Genomic DNA, 22,367 nt, shown 5'->3' on the forward strand with positions numbered 1-22,367 from the left:
TGAACCATTATTACAGAGGTCTAGCAGGATGGAGGACTGCCTTTGGGGATGATGCTAATGAATCTCCAGAGAGTCTTCTTTCTGAAGGGAGAATGAGGAAGCTGTTAGCCACCACAACCAGTGTCACTGACTGTAAGGGACCTACAAAAAGCTCCTGGGCAACCTCCTCCATTCACATGTCCACATTTCTGAATTTGTAGTTTATCACAACTCCCCTGAAAAGTGCTTAGGTTGAACCCAGATTTACCAAGAAAAGAGGAGAAGAAAGTGCTCCTGACAGGATTCTCTTCAGATGACACTGGTTCTGGGCTTGTGAGCTCTGTGACAGTTTTGGTTCAAGGAAAAAGCCATAGCAATAGGATTTATATGTGTGTCCATGCACATGCATGTTTTCTGAGGGGGTTGGGAAACCCAGTGCAAATCAGCTGCCTCCCTTGATTTGCTCAAATTTCAGTTCCATTACGACCAGTACATCTGCACATTTTTCTGCCCAGCCACATTTAATGAACATCAATGTAGCCCTAACCTCCATTGAGGTCAACCTCCCCATCTCAGGGGATATACAATACTCTAAATGGAATATTGAAGATCCCCATCTGTCTGGTAGTCCCGATCAATAAATGTGAGCCTTCCATCCTGCTTCTGTAGGAGAGACTTGTCACCACCTGGTTTTAAGACAAGCGTGAGATGGGGTTTCTGAGGGTTACTGGTCCAAACGCCCAGCTGTCACAGGGCTGAGCCAGGGAAAGGATTATGTCCTTAATCACATTACTTCACTTCTATGGGCTTCTTTTAAATTCCTCCTGTCCCCTTCCCTCCAGCCAAATGGAGCAGCGTCTGAAATAAGAGCTGCCTTTCTGACACTTTCACTTGCTGAATACTTTGTTTTGAAAGGGCCTTTGTACGAATAGCAAAATGCATGCATTGAGGTTTGGGGCATCATGATTGGCTTCTGCCAAATTGCAAGGCTGAGTTTACCTGACAGGGAACCTAAGGAAAGAAGTCAGGTCCTCTCTGGAGCAGGGAAGCAGTCACTCCTCAGGCACAACAGTTTAAAGATAACCTGCAGAAACCCTCGGCCTCTTTAACAAGCACCCAAGCAAGCAAATGCAGCAATTAAAAGTTGGACTGTCTGAGGTGTTTATTTTCCCTCCATCTAAGTGGGGACACCCCTGGGGCTCCAGCTAAAATACAGGATACACCTGTTCCACCTCAGTTGCCTCCTTGCAAGACAGTATCAGCTGACAGGGGCAGACGGCACCGGCTAAATATAAGGTTGACTTGCTAGGATGGTTTACTTCAAACCTAGAATTCCTGCCCACCCCTTGCCTTGACAGAGATAAAGCTTTCCTGTAGGCTTAGCTTGTGAAGGAGGACTGAGGTGATGATGCCACTGAGGGAGGGTATCAGGTCTTTCTATACAATCTTGCTCCAAGGATCCGAGTGAGTGGGGGAGGGAGGCAATGGCCTGTGCTCTGCTCAGCTCTTCTGTTTGGGATCACCAGTAAATCCTTCCCTGTGTCTTATCTTCCCCCACTATTATTTTATGAAATGAACCAGCTGTGGGCCATTCTTTTCAGTTCTATCAGAGGACACTTGGGGACAACTGGGCAGGGCAAACTTATAAGAAGGAAGTTTTTGTCTAGTTTTGGAAGGACGATTGCAGACTGGCTTTCTGTTTTCTAAGTGCAGAGCTGGATAAAAGCTTTGCCTTAAGTTGCTCCAATATCAGTGGGGCACATCAGATGGCACATTTCCAGCACCTGCACCCCTGCCCTGGGACCGGCTCTTCTCTACATTGCTATCTGGCTGCTTTTTAAAAGCAGGTCCGCGTGTTGCTCTATATTCTCCAGACAGGGAAGGGTTGTGATGCTCAGCAGCTAAAGTATTAGCATATAAGAGTCAGGTCCTCCAGTCCAGTTTCTCACAAGCGCTGCTCAAATCAAACCAAACTTTTCCTTTCTCAAACAGAATCCAAGCTGCCTCTTCATAAGCTAGCCCCTTTCTGAGCTAGCTGGCCAGAGAACACTTCCTTTAAGAACCAGTTCAAAGGCAGCCATGTGACCTAGGTTCTGGGAAACTTTGTTCAGCACTTGATCCTCCCCTTTGAATAGTGATTAAAGGGCCTATGCTAGTTTTTCTATGCAAATGTGGAGACAGAGAACAGTCAAATCTGTGCCTAATGTGTTGTCAGTATGAATGTACTTCAAGAGACACAGCTACAAGATATGCTTAGAAGAAAATATCGCTAGGATACTCAGTCCAAGACTACTGCAACCACTGCATACCAATGCAAACGTGTATGAAAGAACACAACTAGAAATGATTTATGAAATCTGACCAGGCCAGACCAAGGCATCACTCTGGATGTGACCTGACTCCTACCCTGCAGCTTCTCACACTCAATGGCTTACAATGTCTTAACTACTAAAGGTCACAAGTAAAACACCTTAGCCAAAGACTTGTTTTTAAATAATTGTTTTTAAAAAGCCTCCAGAGGGGAAAACCTGACGCAGTCATTTCATAATGCTATCCTGAAGGAGGGAAGGAGAAAAAAAAAAAAGCTTTTCCTCCCAATATAACTCAGCCATTTTCCCAGTTACAAGAAATAAATGCTAACAGGAAGCATTTCCAGAACCCTCCACCTTATCAATATGTAGGAAGGCTGAAGTCACATCTGTGCAGGGATCTATTTTTAGTGGACCCTCCATACTAAAATCCTAGCCTTGATCTCTTAAACTATCAAGCCTACCATAAATGTTTGATGATGAACAAGCCCATAAAAGGAAAGCACACGAAATGAATAGAGGGAGTCAACGCGTGCTCTGCCTTTTAATTACAGAGGCTTCTACTAAAATCCTGCTCCAGGCTGGGTGCAGGCAGAAAAAACACATCAATAAGTTGGGTGGAGGGAGCAGAGCGAGGAGACTGCAAACAAATATGTCTAACTACATGGTTATTTATAATGAGGGAGACAGAAGGAAGAGAATCCTATCCTGAGAGGGCAGGGACAGGAGAGGGGCTAAAGAATGAAAACTGAAGACATAAACAAAAGCATTCAGGACACGAGAGGTAACGTAGAACAGTCTGGTTTTATTACTCTTAAGCAATAGAGCCCTTTCCTTGATTTTTTCCTCTTTCCCCTTTCTTTTTCATTCTCTTTTCTTTTTCATCTTTTTTTACCACATACATTAAACTGTGAATCAGATGTTAGGATGTGTGGAGACGGAAGGAAAGTTGGTGACACAATATTTTTTACAACTTTACAACCAATATAAGTCTGCTTTTGTCGCATCAAACAGTGTCTAGCCAGGGAGGAAAGCAAAGGCACGCTAAGGTTTATGGACAACTCCCCCTCCCTCGTGACCCCCAATGCAAGGTGAGGGTGGAAAGGGAGAGGGACAGGGGAAAGCAGAAGACCAGCTCAATACATGTGGCACTGTGGGGTTAACACCGAAAGTAGTGGAGTGTGGGATGTGGGAGTGTGGGTTTTGACACGGGTCTCCTTAACACAGCTCAGGAATGAGGTTGGGGCAATACTCTTGGGAGTCAAACGTGAAGAGAGGGTATCAGGGTGGCAGACACCCACCTCCTTTTTAATGTTTGTATTTGTGAAGAAAAGGAAATGGAGAAGGCTAGCTGTTTCCAGAAAAGCCTTCACGGCTTCAGGGTACAATGATGACAGACCATGAACAATGACTCCACTAAAAAGCAAAGTAAAACCTAGTGACGTCTTAGTTTTCCCAAACAACAGTCTAGCTGGTCTGAGGCAAGTCTTGGAACAAAGGGCTATGCCCCTGTCCTCGTACACCAGAGGCTTGGCATGACTGCTCTGATGGTGGATGCAACATAGGAATCTTCAATAACCAATTCGAATTTGTCCTTGTCAATCTTTGTTTTTTCTGAAAGTCTTTTTATTACTATTATTTTAAAGACAAAACTAAACCCAGATTAAACTGGAAAATGAAAGAGACAAAGAGACCACCAAATAAACTGTTTATATGAAAACAATGCTCATGGTTTACAGTGTGCAGACAATTCTTTTGTTCATGGGAGAGTAAACAAAGGCTTCTTCTGTGTGCTTTAGCAAATGAAAACCAAGGAAGAAAAAAAAAAAACAAAACCCACACTCGCCACCCCTCCCAACCCTCTACAAACAACAAACAGATAAAAAAATTAAAAAAAAAAAACAACCAAAAAACAGAAACAAACAAAAAACACTTTTGCCCCAGAAATGGATTTTACAGCATCCATTGTGGTTTGCTTGTATTTTGGGGTACCCACTAATCATAGCAGGGACCAGCCTGCTTGGTCTATTTCCTCAGTTGATTCTCTGTGCATCTCCTGGGTGTGCTGAAAGCACAGCTCGGAGAATCCTCTCAGTTGTCTGCCCAACTACTACAGCAAGATTCTCCAGTCAGTGGACACAGCAGAAAGGAGAGCTGAAACTTTAGTCTCTTCTCTGCTGGCTCCGGAAGATGTCACCATGTTGAAATGATCTGGGAATATAAAGGAGCAGTGGGCTCTGGGAAAGGGGATTTTTCCACCCACAACACTGCGGGGGGGGGGGGGGGCGGGGGTCCATGGGTGGTTGGAGTTGGCACAACAGAAGGCAGCGTGAACTAAAGGGTGTCACCCAGCCGTGGGCATTATAACCATCACTACCTTGTTTATCCCATTTGCTTGTCTCCAGTCTTCCAGAGGGCTGAATGGAGGGCAGGGTTTAAATAAATATCTGCCTTTATTTCAAGTAGGAAAAGAAAGTTGATCATAACGACAGTTTACAAGTGTATACAACTCAGGGTGTAAGGCACAAATTTACATGTGGAGAACAGGCTATTCACAGATGTAACCTCATGAAACACCCGTGTGATCAAATCATTAATGTATGCAAGGTAGCAGCCAGCATATTAATTAGTTCACACACTTTGTGGATTTTTGTTTGCTGTCTTACATGCAAGGTGACAAGAGATGGGGGGGGGTGTGTTTGGGTTTCACAAGCTAGTGCCTTCATGACGGTGGGATCCTCAGACAAAGCCATGTTTAGAGCAATGGGGCATGGGTGCCATTCTAAACATTTCTGTCCTGGTTGGAAGTTAAGACTCTGGAAAGATTTTTAAACATTTTTTTTTTTTTTGTCCTCTTGGCCAGAAACCCAAGTGACAAAGGAACTAGATTTAAATAAATACTCCTTCCTAGCGCTTTTCCTTTAGCTATTGACCCCAGAGTCCAAACACAAAGCTCAGAATTCCAGCTCCAACTTATTTCCTCAGTGAATTTATTGTAAAAATAAAGAAACTCAATTATTCCAGTTAATGGATTTCACGTTAAATAGGTTTAACTTTCCACGGGCTTCTGCAGAGCTGTTCAGATGGTGGTATTTGGAAGAGTCTTTTCCTTGAGGAGAAAGAAAGGGGTGGACAATAAATAAGAGTTACTTGCGTTAACGGTCACGTTATTCATTAAAAGCGAAGAGGAGCAGAAAGCTATGACATCGTAGCCCAGCGTGGCATTTACCTGCTATCACGAAGCTATAACACTGGTGGGCATTTCACAGTATCTGCGCATAGTAAACTTCTGCCATTGTTAAAGTCTGAGTTAGAATTATCAATGAGTCCCTTATTATTATTTTTTAAATTTTCATGATTTTTTTTTTTAAAAAAATGTATTTGTGTTTTAAAGTTTCGAACGCTTAGCCAAGTATGGTAACGTCCTGTGTCGTCACGGACAAAATTCTGCGGTGGTTGTTTACCACCGTGTGTGTGGTACAGTGCACGTATGTGAGTGTGGCCTGTGCCTGTGTTCATGTGGGGATGGGGTGGGATGTGCTTTTGGCTCATGTTCGTGTTGATACTGAAGTCTTTTGTGAGTCCGACCTGCTGTATGACATGGCGGCGTGTGAAGGAAGAGAACGGAGGTTACTTGCTAAACCTTCACCAAACCACATGGCCCGATATTTTAGAGTATCCCTGTGTCCCAAGGAGGAGGACCCAGCGTCCTCAGCTCCTCCAGGGCCATCTTGGTGGATACCGAGGCAGTGGAGACCTTGCTCAGCTGCGTGGGTGCCTCGCCTCATCTGATGCTTCAACTCCTGGGCCCCAACCCCTGGGATTATGTACACGCATCATTGGGCTTCATGGATGTGGAAAGGGGGGCAAAGGAAGGTTTGGGGGGTACATCTGGCTTTAGCGAGGGGGTGCGCTTCAGCCCCGACCTCGTCAGTGAGTTGTAGGCATTGAGGCTGGGCTGCCTCGAAACAGTCACGGCCTGGCCAGAGGGCTGGGGGCTGTGCACCTGGATAGAGTCCACCCTCTGCGGGGCGGGAGGTGGGTTGTCTCCCCGGCCAAGGCTCTGGTTCCTGGAGAGGTGGGAGGAATTGGAGGAGTTAGTATTGTTTCTTTTGAGAGTGGTGGCCTGATGGCTTCTTGTGAGCGAGTTCGTGGGGTAGCTCCTCTTATATTCAAGCCCGTAGGAGGAGGAGTGTTGCATTTCCAGCCGCTTGCTCAGGCCGGTCTGGGACAGTGAGGCTCCCGGGGGACCCAGAGAGGCCTCACGCTGTGGAACTTTGGGGGGCAGGCTGTCCAGGTTCTCCACAAGGTTCACCCCATGGTTGGGACTCTTGCTGCTCAGGTGCTCTTTGATGGTCTTATACTCCAGGGTGGCAGCCTGGTCCTCCAGTGCCATCTGAGCCACCACCTCGCTCATTTTGGGCTGATCTACGTATTCGTGCTGGTAGCCCTGCTGTGTGATGGGCAGGACCACCACGCTGGGGATGTGGCTTGGGGAGGCCCGGAGAGGCAGGTCCGTGGGAATCACAGGGGAGCCCATGGGAGGCATGTCCTTGGTGCAGGCATTGATGAGGTTCTGGTTCCTCTCCCACTCGCGACTGCCCCGGTTGGGTTTCCGCTTCTGCTGCAGTGTTGGGGTGGACTCCGGGGTGGGCAGGGCGGTGAGGTCTAAGTGATGCTGGTCAGCCTTGATGAGCATCTTGGCGGTGTTGCTAGGCGTGGCCAGTTTGCCATTGTGCATGAGTGGTGTGAGGATGGCCTCAGGCTTTGGGTCCTTGGACTGACTGTCCCCAAAGAGGCCACTGAGCTTGGTGACACTGCTCATAGATCCCCGACGCGAGTGGGTGAGCTCTTTCTCCTTGCGTTGCACTACCGCCACGTCTTTGCGCCGGTGATCACACACACAATACACGATGATGCCGGAGAAGACTGCCCCCATGACAAAAGCCAGAATGACTGCAATGGCCAAAAGGGTGACAGGAACGAGCTGGTCGTTGCTTTTGAGGTAACTTTCCCGAATCACTCCTGTAATAGACATCGCACATGGCATTAAGAAACATAAAACACCCTGGGAGGCAATCACACTGTTAATTAATAACCGTAATAAGTGTCGATAGCACCTCTGCTTAGCTCATCTTCTGGGCGCAGCTTGCCAAACATTAACTAATTAATCCTCCCTGCCCCCACCCCACCCCAGCCAGCCCTGGCATGTGTATGTAAATCGATTTTATTTGTTGCCTTCTTTTGTGGCTTTTCTTCTGGCTGGCAGGGTCAAAATGTATTTATCTGTCTTCTCCTTTTGCTCTTTTCCCACTTCCTGTAGAATTAGAATAAATGAGCAATTTGGGCCTGGTGGAAGGAGCAACAATTTTATGCGTGTTAAACGAACAAATCACACAACAATCCAAGCTTTCCACTCAGTCTTTTCTTGATGACTGCCTTCTGACAAGAGGGCCTCTGTCTGGAGAAAGGCATGTTTGTTTTTGAATCTACAAGAGGATAGAGGGGTTTATGTCACCACAATGAAAAATAGCTGAAGCTCACAGGTTACAATATTTACATTTACTTTGCATGAAAATAAAGGAACCTCCCCCACTCAATTTCAGGTAAATACCCTGCAGACCTGAAAGACTATTTAAATCAGGGCCCCTGCTATGGGCTTGTAATGTGTCAGGTCCCATTATTACTCTTAGGGCTTGCTGTCACCATGAGAGTCTTCAGCAGAGCTGATCTCTTCGATTTAATAAAAATTTCGTGGCTACCCCTGTCTATTACCTTCCACTACATTAACCAAGAAGCCTCGATTCCGAAGGGAAAAAAAGACGCTGCCTTTTCTCTGCTACTTAATCAGTCACCAAGCTGAGTTCCTCTAATCAAGTGCAAAGGCTGGGGCTTTTATTTTTTAATACCAAGCGAGAACAGACATCACAACCCTCAGATCCTAAAGTGCTTGATGCTGGTAGCTAAAAAAAAACAAAGTCTCAAATACTTGCATCCCTGCCTGTGGAGAGGAGGGAACACGAATACATTAGAGGCACCGCACCAGGGAGTGCAAACATTGTTCCTATTCTGGAAAGATGGCAAGACAGAAAATGTACCTTGTCTGGTCTCCAGAGACACATTTTTCACCTGCTAAGTCAACCCTTTCTGGAATATGTTTAGTGTGCTTTTACTGACAACTGCGAGGGGCACCGAATTAGAATGAGATGACATAAGGACAAATCCCTGTCTACTCCTAAACTTCTGCCATTCCACCCTGAAACTTTCATTGGTTGTTGCTGTTACATTTTAAATGTCACAACCTAGACCTAGAAGAAACATAGCTCTGTCATGGGGGCGTTTCTGACTAAATATTTTGATTATTAAAGTGATAGTTTCGAAACCCAGAGGACCTAGCTGGAAGACCACACTCTTCTCTCTCAAGGACCCTTTTATAGTGTGACATCATCACATGTGTCTGTTGGGGAGGTGGGGGCAACCTTCCTGTGACAATGAACTGTGACTTCCAGTGGGAGTAGACAGAAGCAAACACCTTCTAAATGCAAGATTTTATGATTAAACAAATACCCTTGGTAATTGGGGGGGGGGGAGGAACCCCCATGAAACACAGTGGAAACGGTAAGCTATTGAGCAATTTCTCATGTGACACTTTTCAAAGATTTCCAGACATATCTTCATGAGCTTTTTAAGGGATAAAAACCAAAGAGAAGAAGCAAAACAAAAAACCCAACAGGGAAATATGGTTCTAACTCACACATTATATGTGTGGTACTCTTAGACAGTGGGGTGGCTTGCATTCAAATATGTTTTAATACCTATGCCTGAAAGAAAATGTGCTAATGAAAATTTCTTCCCAAAAATTACATTTCCTTTTTGTTGGATTAAAATAGCAACTTATTTTCCTTCAGTTCTGATTGTGTATGAAATCCTATTGCACACGTTCCCAACTCCCTACACACAATTGAATGAACCAATGCATACACCTGTGACTACAATGGTTTCATTTTTCTCATTAACCTGGTGAGTTCTGCGTTTCTAACCATGGCAAGACTCTCATCTGTATAGGGTAGTGGGTGGGAGTTCTTACCATAACAGACATTTCACAGTATGGCTTTGGGTACTCATATTTAGTGGAGACTATCTTACCAAGAAAAGTTTACTTATTAGAGAAAGCTGCCTACAGTGACCTTTGGCGTTTGAGAGCTTAAATGGTTCTCTCTATTTAGAAGGTCCAAGGAAAGGGTGGACTAGAGCAGAGCGCTGGGACTACATAAGAACTCCCTATTCAACCTCCACAGCCTGGTTAACTGACACAATAACCAGGTGCAGTGTGTTTTCTTTCATACAGTAAGCTTGTTGATGAGTAAGAGGAAGTCAAGACAGTCCCCGCTCCCTGTCCTTTGTGTACATATCAATGGGCATAGAGGCAAACTAGTAAGTTAGAAGGCCAGTCCCAGAAAGTAATGCTCTTTGTCTTGAAGTCTTGCAAATCAGAAGGCCATCTTCTAACCAGAGTAGCCTAACTAGCTCTGTGTCATATGCTCACACACATCGACCCACCACAGGGAAAAACAACGCCAATCAGTCTGCAACTCCCATCTCCTATACTATACAGAGCATCAACAAGTCAGGCCCCCCTCCTGCAGGCTGCCCTTTTATAGGAAGCTGGTTCTAAATCTTAAAACAAGTTTGCTTACATGATTGAATTCCTCCCCTATCAGCCCCTTGCCAGTTGACCATGCTCTGTTGTGTGTCCCCCACTCCCCAATCCCCTTGTACAGTGAGCAGAGTGTGACTTCAGTACAATATGGCTCGAATAATCTATTTACTTCATTGGGAGATCTGTGCAATGACCACATTTATCCACTGCTCCTTATCCGTAATTCTAGCTCCTAAATATTCTTCTTTCATGTGCAAAGGTCTTCAGCTGTTTGAGATGCCTTGAAACCACTCGAAAAAGACTTTTACTTTTTTAACTGATGACATTTGAGTTCAGGTTTCTGGTTGTTAACAAGTCAAGTAGGATCTGACTTTTCAGGAAAATGGTATGGCTATTTTCTTCAGTTTCATTTTGCTGGGTAAGTAAGAACCTTACAAGCACAAAAAGTCTTTCTGTAGCTCTTCATGTTTTAGGTAAGAAGAGCAAGGGGGCTTTTGCCTATCTGTTTAGATGAAATCCAAAACCCTAAGCTCTAAGTTAAAAACAAAGCAGACAGTAAATGCAGAGTGAAGCTCTGGAAGGGGCTTTTATTTTGCAAATGCCTTCCAAGCTTAAGGGTGTCTGGGCATATCTTGAAAATCAGCAAAGGGGTGTTCATGGCAACGATGAAATTAATTTTGTAATCTTTCCATGGAGAAGGTTTGAACCCAAAGCTCTTTCTAAGAGGCCCAGTGAGGCGGATTCAAACAGCATTACGTAAGACCTCAAAGGGTCTGGAATCTTGGCTCCGCACCTACAGACTGGGTGGTGACATTTCAGAGAGTGATTTAACAGCACTGGACTTCAGATTTTTCATTTATAATCTGGGCTCAACACAGTCTTTCAAACTTCAGGAGGGTAGGATGATCAAATGAAGACCAAGAAAGAGCTGGAATGCCAGTTTGGGGGACAGAACTAAAGGTCAGAAGATCCTACAAAAGGCAAATGGTGGGTTAGCGGCTCTCAGGATGGTAAGTCACTGCATCTCTGGTTGGGTCTGCCAGTTATCCGTCTTCCCAGGGAGGCAGACACACACATCCTTACTGCTTCTTATGGTCAAATGTGGCCAGAGAGACGAGTGGACTCTCAAGGTAACATATGAGAATGTTTTTAATTTCAGGACAGCTTGTAGGTCCTAAACTTTGAAATAATTAAAACAAAGCTTGAAATAATATTGAGGAAAACTCCAGCAAAAACAGTTAGAGGCCCAGTGGACTAATAATTCCATATTCAGCTCCTTGAAGCAATTGCCACACTACTTCAACTTGTCACCCTGGCCTTCCCCAGGACTCAGAGTTATTATGTAGCTTAGTAAGTGATTAGCGAACATGTGGGTTTTCTGTACATTGTAGGAACATTTTGAAACACATTTCAAACCCCGTGAGACATCTTTGGATTGACTATTTAACCTCAGTTTGGAAGTCTCAGAAAGACTTCAACTATGATCTTGATAGAATTTTGATACTAACACCTATCAGACAAATAAAAATCTATAAAGGTACCTAGGTATTTGCTCAAAACAATAAGAGGAGAAACTGTCTTATAGATGAAAAGAAATTGGCTTTGGGATAATTACAAAGGAGCCTACGAGGGTGAAAGGGTTATTTGTGATAATTGATGCTCCAGTGAGATTGCTTAATTTGAAACAAACGCATCTCTGCAAAGAGCAAAGGACATCAGTCCGGCCAGAATGAACATCCACTGCTTCAGATGCTGTGTGGAAGCCTGGGGATGTGGCAGTCTCACCTGTCCAAGTACCCAAGTGCCCATACCCAATGCAGAAGGAAAAGAATAGCCTTTCCCACCCTGGGCTGTTGACATGCTTTCCCCAGGACTTCTGTTCTCACCAGTGAAACTGGGGCATTCAGAACAAAAAACAGTATAGAAAAATGTGTTGGATTGATTCATTAAAGACCAGCTACTTCTCACCAGTCATAAGGTGCTAAATGGATCTTCATTCCTATGTTCATATTGCAGGAGTTGAGGCGCACGATGGCAGAGAGATTTCTCTGAAATCATGCCTTAAATTGGCGGAACTAAGAAGGGTAGATTCTCTGTACTTTCCTTTCCTTTTTGAAGTGAGACTTTTCAGGTTGCCTAGGGGACCCGGTGAGGGAATTTGAAGCTCTTTAGAGGCCAGAGCAATGAAACGATTATGAATGATACTGCCCCTGGGCCCTGCAACACGCGATTCAAAATAAGAGCAATTATAGATTATAAAATCAAAAGGAGCCCTGATGCAGTTCTGAGTTCTCCCATGGTGACCTTGCAAATGAATTCTAAAATGTCAGAAACCCAATCCTCTGTCTAGAAACATGGCTTTGGTAAGTAGGTAGATGTAGATGTGCCTGCCTCGCCTGTGCCTGGGAGCCAGCAGATCTGGCCTGTGGAACAGCATGCTTGAAACAAGATGCTACCTCCTAAGCCCGGGTTCGGCTGAGATTCTCTTGGTGTCTTTCTTTGCATGCTCCTGATATTAGCATCTTTGAGGCTGCCCTTGCCAGATAGACACTTCCTGAGTACACTAAAAGCACAGAGCTGGGAGGCTGGGGTGGTGGTGAGGGAGCGACAAGCCAGGATGGGAAAGGGAGACCTTGCATTTAATTCCACCCAAAAATATAGAAATGGAGTAGGATGCACCATTCCTATTCCAAGGCCTAACTAAAGCTTTAACAAAGACATGAAATTGAGCTGAGCTTTAAAGATATGTAGAGCTGTAAAGATGGGGTCCAGTGACAGCTGAATCCACAGCAATAGGCAAGAATCTAACTCCTTTCTGGTCCCTTACACTTTAGTGTGACCTATCCTGCTACGCTGTCCTTTCATACTGGAGTTTCACACACCTTTGCCCCTTATGTCTGGGCCCATCTCCCACCTTCTCACAGATGTGGCTCGATTATTAGAGTCTAAGCTTTAAAGAGAAGAACTGCTCACTCTATGCCAGGCCTACTTTCTAAGTGTATCCTGGGGCCCTAGTGCTCTCTCCCATAAACAGTTCTGGCAAGAGGTGTACTTTATGCTTGCCTTCCTTGGTGAGACTAGTCTGAGAGAAATGAACTCACCACATAGTCCCAGGAAGAAAAACATTTATCAGATATTTTTTTTATTTTTTATTTTTCGGAGCTGGGGACCGAACCCAGGGCCTTGCGCTTCCTAGGCAAGCGCTCTACCACTGAGCTAAATCCCCAACCCTATCAGATATCTCTTAAACTAACTATAACTAAACGCTCGGGTGAATGAATACAGCTGGAAGAAAACTAAGAAAAATCGAAGCCACAAGCATTTTGGGAGAAGGATTTGAACAGCCTTGAATGACCAAAAAAGGTGTGTAGAAGATCTGGCAGATTTAGAAGCAAAGTTCTTTCCTCTTATCAGGGGTAGATGATTCTAAGATTGCTTTGTTCTATCTTAAATTCGTTACTGAAAAACTACTAGTTTACAAAGAGACCAGAGCCAAGTACCCTTCCATCAAAAGCACAGCTATCATATTATCACCGTCATCACTCTTTTTTAAAAATCAGAACTCTCAATCTCCAAGTGTACCTATGCCCTGCCATTTACACAGAGACTTGGGAGATGTGAAATGACCTATCAAAGCAGACAAACTTAGATAAAACCGGTTCTGGTTAGTAAGCTGAAAACCTGAGCCCTCCCCAACCTCTCCAGTGACCTCTCTCCTGGTCTAAGACGCAGGGAGCCAGAAAAAGTTGAAATGGTTAAGTGTGTACTTTAGCCTCTCGCCCTCGATCAGTGGGCTGCCTGTTTGAGAGCTGCGCTGGTATGATGGATGTGTCTGTCTCCATAGTGAACTGATAAATAGGCATCTGTGTAGAGCGGACCCGGTGACCACAAAGACAACAAGGCTTCTCTGTGTCCTTTAGAGAAATATGCAAAGGCAGAATGGAGGATGGCCATTTCCCTCCATCGTTGAGCCAGAGGGGGTTTGTGTTGGGTCTGAGAACTAAGAACGATGGCAAAACCCCAAGAAAAGCCCCGGAGTCAGATCCCCTAAAAATAGACTCGATTCTGCTGTATAGTAAGACAAGCCTGCAATTTCCTTGAAATCCTCATAACAACTTGAGTGAATAGAATCTAACAACCCAATTTTTCTTGTTTGAAAATCTTATTGCAACAAACTGCCAGGCTCAGAGTGCTCCAAGGCAGTCAGAATGAATGAAGCGACCGAGAGCCAGCGAGCACCAGGGCTAACCACACAGAGCTCACTGTAATCCCTATGAAGAGGAGAAAGCAAGCAGGGGGAAGCCTCGACTGCAGACCATCTCTCCCCGGGGCCACACCCCAGCCCATAGGGATGTCCACACTGAAAATGAAATGGTAGCTTTCTGTGGTTACTTTGGCAAGAAACAGCGTTCTTCTTGTCTTAGGGACTAACGTTATCCAGATGGTTTGGAATAGATTGAAAATGCCAGCAGCCCTGGAAATGGGCTCGAATTTATAACTCAAACTTTCCTTTTCATTATTATTTTTCCCCCTGGCATTACATAGATGAAGCACTGGGAGGAGTCACAGTCTTCGAGATATCAAAAGGTAGTGACTCACCACGCCTGAGGATAGGGAGCTTCCCACCCTGGCTAGTTAATAACCCCAGTTTAGGACTCACACATTGAAATGAAGCTTACTGTGGTTGACTGTGGATGACTGTGGATGAACCCACTGCCAGATCTGTTGCCTCTGAAATGGATACAGTTTTGGTTGGGATGCCTTTATGTGAAGAGGAAGGAGGGCGAGTGTGGAGCTCATGTGATTTTATTTTAGAACAGTGCCTTCATTTCCCCCTGTGCTCTGCTCCCTCCTCTGCAGCTCCACTGCCGTAGACCTGACCTTGCCAGTGGGACTGTAGATTCGGAAGGTAGATTACATTAGTGCCTCTGATGCATTGAGAGTTACAATAGGATAATCTTTAAAGCCATGAGATGCTGGTCTGTGGGCCCATGCTTTAGAACTGTTATTGTTCCCATAAGTTTAGTGATTATTTTTGTGTTTTTGTACAAAATTTACTTTAATTTTTTAATTGTGTGTGAATTTGAGGGGGTACAGGTACATACTCATCCTGGTGTCCATGAAGAGTTTCAGTTCTCCCCTTACAGATAGTTTTAAGCCGACTGATGTAGGTGTTGGGAACTTTTGGTCCTCTGAAGAGCTGAACAGGCTCTTAACCACTGAGCCATATCTTCAGTTCCATTTGTGAAACTTCCAAGGCTTATTTTTCCTGTCCTAATGTTTTCTTTCTAGATAAGACTGAGCTCTTAACAACTATGATCTCTGAAATCAGACCAACTTCCTCATCCTGTCTTCTTCCTTTGCTTTATAATGAGGCATCAAACTGTAAAATGGGGAATTGGGTCTCCTTACAATATTGGAAAATTCAGACAATTATTTGTTTAGATTATGTATAGTACTTTGATTTTTCTCTACAAAGCAAAGATAAAATAAAAAGAGGTAAGAGATCTGCCTTAATAATATTTCACTTTGAAGACAACACTGGGAGGTTAGTTATCAACATAAACTTCGAGTTAATAAAATACCTGGGTTTGAGATTCAGTTCTATAAGTAACCTGCTCTGTGATCTCTGAGCATATTTCTCAAACAGCCTGAGCAACATGGGCTATAAAATGAGAGTTACTGGAAGGATGAAATGGGCTAATACCTGCTTGGGACACACGCAAGAGCAGCTTTTCTAAAATTTCAGAAGAGTTTCCTTGGACAGGCCCCAAGATGTTATGTTAGTTATGATTGGAGAAAAAGATCAAAACATACAGCCCCCAAATCTTGGAAAATGAGCTTCAAAAAGATGCACCATAGGAAACTTGAACTGTCATGATTCAGTGCTACCCAGCACCAGAATCATCTTGAATGTGGTAAAGCCACAACTCTTCAGGTCCAGTCTAGACACCCCTCCTCTGCAGCAGAGCTTAGCTGGACTCAGACACTGGTGGCTCTTGTGTTCACTAACACTTTTGAACCATACCTTAAATGTTGGCAAATTTTTTTTAAAGAAAGCAAACCTCAAACACAACTGAGGTGATGGATAATCAGGTTTTCAAAGTGTTTTATGAGAAACATAACAAGTAAATGAACCAACTAGGCCTTGGTGTTCAAAGTGCCCATCTTCAGGTTACATGTGTAGTTTCTTTACTCTAATTAACACCAACATTCTGACAAAGTATACTAAAGTGATGTTATTTTATTGGGAAACAACCAACTCCATCACATTTCTTCCTTTCACAAATTGCTTTTGTCTTTTTTAAAGATTTGCTTTTCTTCTTTTTACTTGTGTGCATGTGCACATGGGAACCTGGCAAAACTCTACTAAAATGTGTGTCTACACTCGAGATGCCAAACCGAGCCACCACAACTTCTCAGTCCTATAGTTCCTGGGATGATGCATTTGGCCTCTAGTGGCCCTAACATGAGGACATATTCCCATTTCTCTAACAGTGGGCACTGGCTACTGATTGGATTGTTTAACTCAGATGTGCCCCTGATTGGATGAGTCCAGGATCTCAGGGGAAGAAAAGGCAGAATGTTTCTGAGCACCCAGTCTTGGGTAAATTCACCTCCTTTAATGAACCACATCTACAGCAGCTTCTTCTTAAACATGACTCAGGACAACTGATAATTGCTTGGAGCATGTATGAAAATCTTTCCCCTACCTCTGCAAGATCAGACACAAGGAAAAGAACCCAGGGAGATCCTCTCTCTTTATATTTTTTTTCAACCAAAAGGAAGATCCTAAGTTCATTCTCACATTAAGGTACTGCTTTATGATAATGAACAAACCCAGCAGGGCAGTGCCCTCAGTGGAACTTGGCATCTCAGGCCTGTTAAGGAGAACAGAATTAGAAATTCCTGGAAACGCATGACATTTTAAATTACATTAAACTTCTGTTGTGTGCTTTTAAATCAGGGAGTGCAAGGCCAATCAGCACTTAGGGTGTATTTATTACCTTAACAAATGTCAGATGATTGTGTCCAGGATTATCTATTATTTATGAATAACAAGAGGCTAGAGGACTGTAAATGACATGCTTTAATATGCCTAAAAGGTTAGGCATAATATAGTTTACAACCCTATAAATTTCTTTACACCATTTCCCCCTTCACATAAAGCATTGTCAGTGGCTGTCCTTATGGAACTTCTATTATTTCTATACCATTCATAACGATCACCCCTGAAGGAATGGCGGATACATGTTTGAAAGGAAATGGATCCTTGTAAAAATATGAACTTTAAAAATAACCAGGGTGGGAGAATTCCAATTACTCCATTAAAAGTGAACCACATCACACAGTTCCCAAGCTGCAGACTTGGAAGAGGTTAAGAAATACTAATTGGAGATGACAAACCTTTGCATTGTCTATAATGAGCTCTTGGACACTGACTAAGATCCCCTCCAACATGTGCCCAGCCTATCTAAGTAGGACCAACTATGTTTCGGTAGTTCGCTTCAGGGCCTTAGTGAGATTTAAAGTGCTAAGGAGATTTATGTCTGATGAGTTTACGGGACTGCTGACAATCTATTCAGTGGTCCGTGCACTTTGCAGGATGTTACTTACCACTTTAGGCAGCCTGTGTTGCCCTGGTACCTGCAACTGAGTTCAGCTTTTCATGCCTTTCTCTCTGGTGAAGTGGTGTTTGTTATATGTTTTGCACAAGCCCTACAGAGCTGGAGGCCATTCTCACTCGTAATGTTAAAAAAAAGAGAAGCTATTCTTAGGAAATTACCCATTTCATTTAGCCCTCTGTAGACCAGTCTGCCTACAGAACAATGAGGACCGCAAAGCAAGCTGGCTCAGAAGTCTTAAAACTAACAAACCACACAGAACTAGTCGCGCAGTGGGCTCTGAGAGAAAGCTAATATTGTTTTCCATTCTTACATGGGAATCAAAAAACTCTTAAATTGACTCGTCACAATTTCATTATGAAGACACAACAGAAACTAGAAGGAGCAGAGTGCAGTTGGATCAATTAAAGAGCAAGTATGTAACTGCTCCAGATGTTCTGTTAATAAGATCATGCCTAGCCCAGTCCCCGGAGTCCTTGAAAGTTCCATTAAGCTGTCAGAAAACTTTGTCATTGTGTGTGTGTTTTTCTACAAAAGATGGGAGAGGGGGGAAAAAAAAACCAAAAAAACAGAAAGGGAGACTGGGGGGAAAGGTGGGTGAAGTGCCGTGCTGGGAATGACAGGGCCTGAGAGCACAGCTACAGTGTAAAAGCAAGCAGCACAACTGGATGGTGAATACTTGGTGCTTTAAAAGTAAAAGTTTAAGCTTTCCTAATCATAATTTAGGACCTTCATTTTGGGAGAAAAATGACTGGTGTGTATAAAGGGGGGCGGGCAGCGCGAGGTGGTTATCTCTAGAAAATTCCGATATCCGATGCAGGCAGGCAGGGAGAAGAAATAGCTTTTGCCTGGCTGACATTTAGCTTTTTTCCTTTCTACCCTTTCCACAATAATCTCATCAAGACCTTAGATGAATTCAGCTGGCTGTCAAGAGGATAGAAATTTAATTAGATCGGATCTACATCTTTGCCTGCAAAACCGAAGGAACAAGTGTAGTGTCTGCACGGGCATCTCTGCCTGAGCTCCTCCCTGAGACACGCACAGGAAGTTCCCATGGCCTCCTCCGCAAGGCCCATGCACGAACTGTGCATGCTGCTGTTTTCCTAGGTCCTTCCCAAAGGTCAGAGAGCACAAGCCAATTCTATTTCCCGGAGGTGACCCAAATAACATCCCAAGCACTCTTGTCTCAGACTCCGTGACTTTAAGTTCTACACCATGTTCCACATCCCATAGTCCAGTGCTTAAGTGATAGGACAGAGGAGCCCAACTTTGGAGTTCAGTTTGCCAGCTCTTTACCTGGAATCAAGTATTTGGTTTGGATGCAAGGAGCATCCACCGGGAAAATGTCACAGTAAGCAGTGACACATGTTAGAACCAAAACTGATACAAGATTCCCTTGCCCAAATTCATAGAATCTATGTAATCCATAACTGCATGTGAACAAACCACCGGCCTAGGTCTGTTAATCCCGCTTTGTCTTTTCTTTCCCCTGGTCTCTATCTTTGGTTGTCTTTTGTTCCCTCCAGCCCCCACCCGAAAAGCTAAAACACCTAAGCACCTCATTAAGGGTACTGTGCTTCCATTGTGAGCTCAGTTCCATGCCAGCCCTTCATAGCCTTGATCGAGTCAGTCATCACAAATGATCTGCCTCTTAATGACTCACCCTGGGCTTGAACAGTTTTGTGGCTTGTCCACTCGATTTGTTCTTCTTGCAGTGTGTCTCCACAACTCTGGCTCTCCCCGCTCCCCCCAACTCCTGACATCCAACTTTTGGTTCAATGCCTTTCCAGGCCTTTTCCTAATCAACCCCACTTAGAACCAGTCACAGCCTGCGTTTACTCCCTTGGTGCTCTGTCTGCCCTTCTCTCGCATGAACTTCCCTCCATCCCACCAGAAGCTAGCTGTGTATCCCGTCCAGTAAACGGCTACTGCAGGTTCTTATCAAAATCTGTATCTTCTTTAACATTCAGCGGAAGACTTAACATTTCCACCTGGATGTTTGTTAAATGAACAAAGAAACAGAAGACTATTTGTGTGCACGTGTGCATGTGTGTGTGTTTGTGCAGACCAGAGGACAACCTTGGGTATCATTCCTCAGAATACCATCCTTTATGTCTCTGTGTGTGTCTGTGTATCTCTCTCTCTCTCTCTCTCTCTCTCTCTCTCTCTCTCTCTCTCTCTCTCTCTCTCTCTCTCTGTATATGTTTGTTCACAGGTACAAACACATAAGTGTGCCCATAACCCCAAGAAAGCTTTTTGGTCTTTCTTTGACACTAACGTTCTTGTCACACCACTATTGAACTATAATTTTCCAGTGCTTTCTCAGTTCTAGTGCCCACAAGCAAGCAATGAGAATGACACTTAACACATATCTGGATCTGGATCATTTGACAGTTGGTAAAAACTTTTATATCAAATAAACTTGAAAACAACCAAGTGTTATTAACGGTCTTGCTTGGGAACAATTCTATTTATGAGCTTTCTTGAGGTAACAGTGTTGTTTGGAGCCTGTTTTTAGTGGCTCTAAATACCAATACTGTGTTTCAGACCAATATGCAAATTTTAGTGATTATTTTCTGAAATAAAATGTGATCAAACTATTATAGAAGTGTGTGTGTGTGTGGGTGGGTGTGTGCGTGTGCGTGTGTGTGTGCATTTCAAGACAAGGTTTCTCTTTGTAGCCCTGGCTGTCCTGGAACTTGCTCTATAGACAAGGCTGACCTGGAACTCTTACTGGAATCAAAGGTGTGTGCCACCACTGCCCAGCTACGGAAGGAATTTTTAACTTGAGTTCTTCTGGTATGGTTTATTCTCAATTCCAAGTGTAGTCTAGAGGCCAGCTCTGAGACGGGCTCCCAGAACTGAGTCAGTCTCCAGCACTGCTCCATGAAAACATGCTACTTAGCTTTTTGGGAACATGATATAAGCTAGAGTTACTTGGGAAGAAGAAAGCTCAGCTGAGGAATTGGATTAGTTTGTGAGCAATGCCATCCTATGGTGGGTGATTCTGGCCTATAGAAGAATGGAAACCCAGTAAGCAGCATTCTCTTATGGTTCCTCCCTCTGTTCCTGCTTGAGCTCCTGCCTTGACTTCCCTAAACATTGGACTGTTGCTGAGAAGTGTGAGCCAAGTAAGCTCTTCCCTCCCCAAACTCTTCTGCTCCTGGGGTTTATCACAGCAACACAAAGCAAACCGGGACACCACCACTGCTCAACTTCAGATACAGAATAATGCTTTGGAGAAAGTACATCCCGTGAGGTATCTAGGATAAATCAATAGGGTTCAGGTAGCAAAAAATACTTGACACTTGGCTAACCTGAAGCTTAGACAAACAGTAGTGTTTTAAGGAAAAAAATATACACCTCATGCAATATTTGGTATACACTTATACTGGAAAGCATTCAGCTTTATCTAAATATTTGAAAAGTCGAATTTAAGTTTATCTGAAGTTTAAGTTCATCTGTTTGTTGTATTTTACCAACTAACCCTCCTTTTCTGCTTCCAATCATGTGGTTCTATGACTCTAACTCTCCCACAATCATTTAAAAACTGTTTACTCTGTGTGTGTGTGTGTGTGTGTGTGTGTGTGTGTGTGTGAGAGAGAGAGAGAGAGAGAGAGAGAGAGAGAGAGAGAGAGAGAGAGAGAGAGACTTCTCTTGCATGGACTTTCCTTGGTCCACCAGAAGCTAGCCATGTATCTCATCTACTAACTGTAAGCTACTTCTTCAGGTTCCTATCAAATTCTTTATCTTTCCCAATATCCAGCACAAGACTTACATGTGTACCTGGATGCTTGTTGAATGAACTAAGAAAAAGAGAAATAGTTGTGTATGTGTGAACGAGTGTGTACGTGTTGTCACTATAGTGTGCATGCTTAGATCAAAGGATAACTTGTGATTGTTAGTTCTCTCTTTCTATCATGAAGATTCTAGAAACTGAACTCATGTGTGTAGGATTTTACCCACTGTGCCGTTTCTCCAGTCCACAGAATAGGAATTTTTTTTTTATACAGACTTGAACGTTTTGGAGGTTAGAACAGTTTGACAAAGTTATAAAAATGATATTAAATCTTTATGGGGTAGGCCTAGCATAATGTAGACTAGCACTTTAAGAGTTCTATTTTCCTTACCAACTGTACCAGCTTTCCTATGAACAGTCCAGGACACCTTTCATCCATCCTCTTCCCCCAAACGGAAATAAAGGAACTCTGCTTAAGGTAGTCCTCCCTCTCTTAGAGAGGCCAGTCCTTCTCTCTCAGCTGCCTTGCCTCTGACCATGCCTATTTTGGTGTTATTTTGAAGTTCAGATTGCACAGTGGAGGTGAGGGCCCTTTGCTCCTCTCAGCACTGTGGACACGGTCAGCAGCCTTTTCCCTAGGCGCTTCCTGGAGACCAGTCTTACTCCACAGTCAGATCTAAAGACAACTGCGATGCAACTTAAAAGCTATGTAATCAGAGTGGTTTGTTTTAAAACTTTTCAGAGAAAGCACCAGCTATTCAGTAAGTCAGTGCTTACAAAATTTTACATAGAAGTCCTGCATCCAACACACTCATTTTCCCTGTATTTGGTGAACTGTTACAGCTATGATATCGGCACTGAAGGAAAGGTCTGGTAGGATGAGCTGGGATGCAGCATCCATCCATCCATCCATCCATCCATCCATCCATCCATCCATCCATCCATCCATCCAAGAGTGCCGCACCCGTGCTGTTAGCAGCCAGGACCTGTATCTGTTCCTGTGTATGTCTTGACCTGACTCACAGAGGCCATGCGGACCACATAGACCTTTGTTA

At 43.9% G+C, this 22,367-nt stretch overlaps 1 protein-coding gene across 3 annotated transcripts in view; it reads right to left on the reverse strand.

The window, feature by feature from the left end:
• Positions 1-3,073: 3,073 nt before the first annotated feature.
• Sema6a (semaphorin 6A) overlaps positions 3,074-22,367 on the reverse strand; it is a 121,359-nt gene continuing 102,065 nt past the window's right edge. For all 3 annotated transcript variants that reach the window (NM_001372354.2, NM_001108430.3, XM_087593097.1), the window contains 1 exon segment: positions 3,074-7,313. In NM_001372354.2, the coding sequence (NP_001359283.1) occupies positions 6,112-7,313 (1,202 nt within the window). In that variant the 3' untranslated portion in view covers positions 3,074-6,111.

Source organism: Rattus norvegicus, chromosome 18, assembly GCF_021556685.1.
Source record: "Rattus norvegicus strain SHRSP/BbbUtx chromosome 18, alternate assembly SHRSP_T2T, whole genome shotgun sequence".
Taxonomy (NCBI): Eukaryota; Metazoa; Chordata; class Mammalia; order Rodentia; family Muridae; genus Rattus; species Rattus norvegicus.